We start from the raw sequence: 6,580 nt of genomic DNA, 5'->3' as shown, positions 1-6,580 counted from the left end.
CCTGTCCTTCTTAACATGACCGTATAAATACCTAACGTATGTACAGAGCTTCGAATCACACTGTGTTCAGTCTCTAGGTTTCTTCATCCTCCTCTTCCTTTGTGCGTTAACCTTTACTCTGAAGCCCAATGGTGTCACAAAAGTAGTCCTCGTATGTTAACTGTCTTCTTAATAGATCATTGAGCCCCCTGTGTGATCTCAAGATGTTGACAGTAAATACAGTACAAAGGAAATATGAAACCTGATTGTCTTACTTCACTAACTTCCTTCGTTTGGTTTAATGAAAGCTTTTGTTTTGAGTCACAGTCCCTGTTTTTGATCTCTGAGGTGGTCTGAGGGGAACGTAAAACTGACGAGATATATGTCAGTATTGCTATTGCTATTCAAGTTTAAAATTGGATTTTCTTTCACACCTCAGGCTTTCCACTCAAGATCTTCTGGAATTAATTAACTTGAAATGACCAAATGTATAAAAGGAATCTTCTCAGTGTCCTGTCTTTGACTTTTGCACATTTGTACATGTGCTACAAAAATGTGTTGACGCACAGCAAATACAGGCAAGTAGAGTTGGTAAAAACACATTTCCACAATAAAATCAATTGTCTTTGGTGCTCCTGAAAGTTATTGAAGTCGTCAGTGTGAAACATGTCTCTGTGGCTCCTATCTATGTCCTTGTTCGATCCCCCAGGGGTGGAAGTGTCCAGCGTCCAGCAGCATTTGCCCCAGCCTCTGCAGAAGCCAGGGGTACCAGTGCAGGCTGTCAGTCTGCGGTTCTGAAGGTCCCATCAGGCTGTAGAAGAACCTCAGTGGGGCCAGGACCCAGTGGGCCAAATGGTGATTGTCCACAGCAGCATAGCAGGAAGCCAGCACACCGTTCACCACTATGGACCCATGCTGGGTTAGTGGGGCATACAGCCCGGCGCTCCTCCGCTCTTCCACGGAGGTCACGGCTGAAAGTGAAGCACGTGACCCCGCTTTCCCCTGTGACGTGAGCACGCACTGTCCTGGCCGTACCTCGCTGGCAAAAACTGTCCTCAGACCTGCTTCCCGGCCAGGCCTGCCCCCTCGCACGGAGCCCAAAAGCGGCTCCTCGCCTGTCTCTTCCCACTTTGGCTCACTCAGGCCACCAGCGCAGTCTGTGACAAAGATCAGGTGAGCAGCTGTGAGAGTAATATTAAGTCCTGCGCTGGTGCCAATGATGTAGAAGATCTTTGTGATGTTGGGCTGGCGGTCCAGGAAGGATAAGACCGGGCTGTAGAGAAGAGGGCCGCGACCGTCTGTTGTTGGAGAAGCCAAGACACGGTCGCCAGGGTGGAGGTCACGCACCTGCTTAGTAGCCCCGCCCTCGAGGACAACCTGAGCATCACCAGGGAAACAACCACCGGTTTTGGCTGCGACAGAATGTTCTGGAGAGATGAAAGAAAGAGAAAAAAGATTATTTGATTTCATTTCATTTAGTCCTGTTTAAATTTTTTTTGCATTCCCTTTTGGAGAAGCTGCAAGGATGAAAACATGAAGCGAGAACACGGGTTTGAGTTGGAGCAACAGCGCAGCAGTGCTTGGATCATCAGTGATCATGGCTGCATGATCACTGTGTGATCTATAAAACAGGTGAGACTTTGACACTGACTCAAGGACAGCTTTATCTCAGTGGATCAGTGGTAGGTTGTTAACATATGTGCGTATATAATGTGACTTGTGTTCAAACTTTGTCTCCTCCTTTGGCTCGCTCCTTATTCTTAGACCTTGTTCACACAGAAACACACTTCAGAAAAACACTGTTTTTGCCAGCAGATTAGCATTTTCGAGACTATATTAGTGATTTCTGGCTGCTTTTACCATCATTTCTCTTGTATGAAAAACTCTTTGCTTGGGCCTTTAAGCATTTTGCAACACTCAGTCCTGTGGATCTCACTCAAAATCCATTATATTGTTTACAAAAGGTGTAATGTTGTTTTCTAAGGTCCATACATTACATAGTAAAGTCAAAGGAGACACTTGTCTTCACTTTGCTGTAGCATGTGCGTCTATTTTGCTACCCACTTTGATTTGACATCATTGCGACATAAATAAGACAAAATTAGTAGAAAAGCAAGTTTGCTTCTGTTCTGTTGGGCTGCTGTCATTCATTAAACTGCCCAAGATGCCACAGGAAGTACATGTGCTCTTGTTGGGATGCATTTCCGAATAAGGTGGCCCTTTAAGACGCAGTGAGACGAGGTGGCAAGAAGAGGTAGTCAGCAAGAGCTAATGGATAACCAGCTGATTGTATCACCGCAGTCAGAGCACGGCCTGGGGTCAGAGAGACAGGAAAGCACACAGACTCAGACTTGGGTCTCGATACTGTTTGGATTACAGCAGAGTTTGTGTTTAAAACAGTGTCACATGACCACTTTCAGTGGTTGCACACAAGGAAGGAGCATTGGCCATTGTAACGGGCTAGATTCCTAACAATGAATTCTGCTATTTTAGAAAAGAGCTAGTGGAATGAGCTTAAAGAAACTGGAAAGGCGATAACAGGAGCAAATAGAGTAGAATAGGATATTTCTTAGGACTGCTGAAAGCAAAATCAGTTTGAAATAAGAAATTTATCAATATAAGTGTGTGTGTGTCTGTGTGTGGGGGTTGTCTTAAAGCAGTCTTAAGCCAAATATTTGTCCAAGGTGTGTGTGTCTGTAAGCCTGAGGGCTTCAGAAAAGGAGGGCTGTGACCGGGAGGTGATAAGACTCAGATAAGAGATCTGAGAGAAACCTACGGAAGAAAAAGCAACAGCAAAACAAAGAGAGAGAGTTAATAATCTCACAGCCCACTAACCTCAGCGGACTGCGAGAATGCAGTTTGGCATCAAATAACTGGTGGTACCAGACATGGGTAAATGGATTTCTAAAATATGTCAAAAGCTAGATGGCTTGAGGTGGAATGCGGTAGTGAGAGTATTGTTTGTGTAAGGACTGCATCTGAATCGAGCTTCATACAGTGTGTGTTGTAGTAACTTAATATTAAAAATTAAAGTGGAAAAAATGAAGCTCTCTATCATAGAAGAGTCAAATATCACTTTAATGTGCAGGTTTTTATTAACTTATTACTTTAATTCTGTGCAGCCATTAGTTTCTGACCAGAAGTGTGTTATTGCACGTTTCGCACCGCCTGCTCATTCTACAGCTAAATATTCTGCAATCACAAACAAAGATCGCTTTATGGTAAGATCTGATGAAGACGTGTGGCTGATACAGCAAAGAGCACAGGTGCACACCCTGCTTTGATTGGCTCCCAATAGGCCACACGCACAAACACACACACAGACTCACGACAGAGGCGCTGAAAGGCGAGGTAAACCATTAGTGAAACGCCAACAAAGGGTCTGGCATCAGCCTCATTAGCGGTAATGACAGCTGGCCACAAGCACAAAAAAAAACAAAAACAAAACACAAACACACTTTCAGATAATGCTCACACACACTGTCGCTCATATCCATCTCTTACCTGACTTGACACTACAGTGAATGTGGGCTTTGGACTCGTAGTAGACCCAGTCAAATCCAGCTTCTACGGCCAGCCGGGCCAACATGGCGTACTTATTTCTGTCCCTGTGGAAAAGAAGATACTGGTTACTCCAGATGTGATTCAATCGGGGCTTCACTAAGAAAGCATACTTTCCCAAACGTGCTCAGACACCTTTATTTTTCCACTGACATCCCCACATTTGTTCATATGGTGTAAAGCAATTAAAATGTTGCAATTTCAGGAATTTGGCCACAAGCTTGGATTTGATCATAAATCCAAATTTGAGTCAGCAAAAACAAACAGCCAGCTCGCTGACTCATCAGATGACTCATCACATTACTGATTTGTTTACCGTCATAACTGACTGCAAGCCTTTTACATGTTGTCTGGCCTGTCTACACCACACAATGTGACACACTGCATGCCTACCTGTCTGAGGTGGTGATGTCGACGGCACGTCCCTCGTAGTGCAGCGAGTCCTCTGAGTGATGACCGTCCTCATCCCAGCCCTCTGTCACTCTCAGCTTAACGCCCGGCCACATGTTCATGACAGAGATGGCCAGAGAGTTCAACTTGTCTTTGCAACGCTAAAGAGAGGCGCAGGGGGGGAAAGGGGAGGCAGGCTGTTAGAGGCAAACAATACAAAGGCTAAATGAAGTGATGTGAGTGATGCTGAGAGAGTAGCTGGACATCAGCTGGAGGAAAAAGAGACATGGTGGGAGAAGAGTTGGGTGTGATGAGTCTGAGTGACAGTTGCAGCCATGTGATCAACACAGAGATTCAAGTTCAGAAGGAAAAAGACACATACATGATGTGGATAGTGTGTGTGTGTGTTTGTATATGTGTGTGTGTGTGTGTGTGTGCACGCGCGTGTGGTGGGGCAGACAGTCAGAGACATCAGTGTCATCACATTAAGGCAGGGACAGGGAAGGTGGAACAAAGGTAGGCCAACATAAAGACTAACAGCTTTGTCCATAAAGAGAAACAAGAAAGTGTCTAAAAAGCAAACATGGCCATCAGCCACTGAGATAAATGTGATGGGGGCATGAAGCACCTCTTCCACTCTCACAACACACACAAAGGAATGTAGATTACAGCTCTGTTAAAATTGTGTCAAGTGAATCTCCAAGGTCAAAGTACACACGTATATCCATGTGCGCCTGCTTTGGATGATTTAGCAGTTTTCCACACTTACATAAGGCTTGGGGTCAAGATGCCTCTCAGCAGCAGAGATCTAATCAACCTGATTTAAAGATTAAGACTTTTTAAGAATGAATGAAGTGATGAATTAAGAAAGGAATTAACACAAGATTAAGGTAAACGTTTTGCGTTTCACCAGATTTCGAAACAAATGCGAGCAGAGATTTGGCGATCCTCTGCCCTTGTTGTTACCATGACATACGGGTGCCTTTTTGTGGGCCAAATAATCATGGAAAGTATGATATCAAATTAAAATTACGTTTGCTTTATTGGTTCCCTAAACGTATCCTTCACGGCCTTGGGTTTAACCCTAAAATGAGCGATTTTACGCACTTCCATACGTCGAGTCTAATGGGAAAGCGCACAGATTAACGGTGATTCAGACTGTTCAGCGAAACGAGACTTGGTTCGGGAGTAAACGCAATGCTTCAAGGCAATAAGTAGCTGAATCTATCGCAAAATCCAGAGGTGAAACGAAGAGCCGGGAGTCGATGAAGTCAATCATTTTGGTTTAAACATTCAACTGAGAGCAAACATTCAGCAGTAATTGGATGCGACAGTGTGGCTAATCTAGTCTGGAGTGGTACAACTACATTGAAGGGGTCTGCTCCAGTCAGCTGTCAGGTCGGGATTAGTTTAATAAGAGACTTTTTTTTTTGGATCAGTACAGCCGATAGACAGTACAAAACCAGGCGTCAAGCAGCGGCACCCAAGCAACTATGGTCCATCCTTGCGCGTTTGTGCCAGATGTTTTGCATCCGTGTCCTCTCCACTCACTCATCCCCCTCCTTACCTGGGTCATGAGCCTGTCGGCGCCCGTGTCCTCCTCATCTTTGAAGATAATATCTGTGTTGTAATTCGGCGTCAGTTCTTTGAAGCGCTCGGAGTTGCGCGTTATTTTGCCCTCGGGTCTCCCGCTGGCTCCCAGGGTCTTCTCGGCGACGTTGGGGCTGAACTGCTTGTACGCAAGCGGGATGAGCTTCTTCGGGAGCCGCCTCTTGCCGTACCCCCTCCCCGGCCCGCAGCCCTCCGAGGCAGGTGCGAGGAGGAGGACCAAGGCACACAGAGAGGCGGTGAGAAGGAGGAAGGAGATCCGCATCGCCCCGGGGGGAGGGAGGACTCTCCCGGGGGAGAGAGATGTCTTCAGTACCTCCCCGGTTCAGTTCCCGACTCCATCGTCCGTAACAGTCGCAACATCACGTCCGAAAACCACGGATAAAAGAAGCTCGGCACCTCGGCTGCACCAGGCACCATGAGGACACCAGAAAGTTTTCAGTTGCTCCAGAAAAAAAAGAGCCAAATTGAGAAACTTCGCTCCCTCCGCCTTACAGAATCAACAGTAAGTGTGCAGGCTGTAAAGTCCGTGTATTTAAACAAACAGGTTCAAAGTCGATTTGGTGGGTGAGAGAGTTAAAGAGAGAGAGTGGTTACTGATATCCCAATTGCAGTGTTGTGGTTTCTCTCCCTCTCTTTCTTTTGCTCTGGGAAACTGTCACAACATCAGCCACCGTCGCCTGCTGTTTGGTTGGTGCCCTCTCTGGATTGAAAGCTTTTCCTCTCCATATGCGGCCGGCGTGCAACAAGCTGCAGCTTTCCAGTTGAATTGGAGGGATTTGAGTGATCCAAAACGATCTGTTGCCACTTCAGACCGCACCCTGCCAGTCCTGCCCTCCTCTCTCCTCTCCCTCTCTCCCTCTGTCCCTACTCTGCCACCCACCCCGCCCCTCCTGGGGACAGGGCGCACTGGAGAGTCCTGTCCACACTCTGCTGGCAGGCAGGCGAGCAGCAAACATAAGCTTTGCCCTTTTATTGCTGCCACTTCACATTTCCAGTTGTTGTCTTTGTCTGCCTGTGCCCTTGACAGCTCTGTGCGCTG

At 46.5% G+C, this 6,580-nt stretch overlaps 1 protein-coding gene across 1 annotated transcript; it reads right to left on the bottom strand.

Moving 5' to 3' along the window:
• Positions 1 to 660: 660 nt before the first annotated feature.
• LOC121616153 (indian hedgehog B protein-like) lies at positions 661 to 5,803 on the bottom strand. The gene is made up of 4 exons (XM_041950819.1): positions 5,498 to 5,803; positions 3,934 to 4,091; positions 3,484 to 3,587; positions 661 to 1,406 (listed from the first exon to the last, which is right to left on the bottom strand). Exons 1-4 carry the CDS (start codon positions 5,801 to 5,803, stop codon positions 661 to 663), a joined length of 1,314 nt encoding a protein of 437 aa, XP_041806753.1.
• Between the last annotated feature and the right edge of the window lie 777 nt (positions 5,804 to 6,580).

This window comes from Chelmon rostratus, chromosome 13 (assembly GCF_017976325.1).
Source record: "Chelmon rostratus isolate fCheRos1 chromosome 13, fCheRos1.pri, whole genome shotgun sequence".
Classification (NCBI taxonomy): domain Eukaryota; kingdom Metazoa; phylum Chordata; class Actinopteri; order Chaetodontiformes; family Chaetodontidae; genus Chelmon; species Chelmon rostratus.
Note: the sequence above shows the minus strand (reverse complement) of the source record. Positions and strands in the feature narration are given on the sequence as shown.

What these genes read in the sequence shown, in the direction of transcription:
- LOC121616153 (XM_041950819.1), bottom strand. Translation starts at nt 5,803, where the DNA reads ATGCGGATCTCCTTCCTCCTTCTCACCGCCTCTCTGTGTGCCTTGGTC. An exon ending in CCGACAGGCTCATGACCCAG is followed by an intron (nt 4,092 to 5,497) that starts GTAAGGAGGGGG and finishes GCCTCTCTTTAG; the next exon opens with CGTTGCAAAGACAAGTTGAA. An exon ending in TCACTGTAGTGTCAAGTCAG is followed by an intron (nt 1,407 to 3,483) that starts GTAAGAGATGGA and finishes TCATCTCTCCAG; the next exon opens with AACATTCTGTCGCAGCCAAA.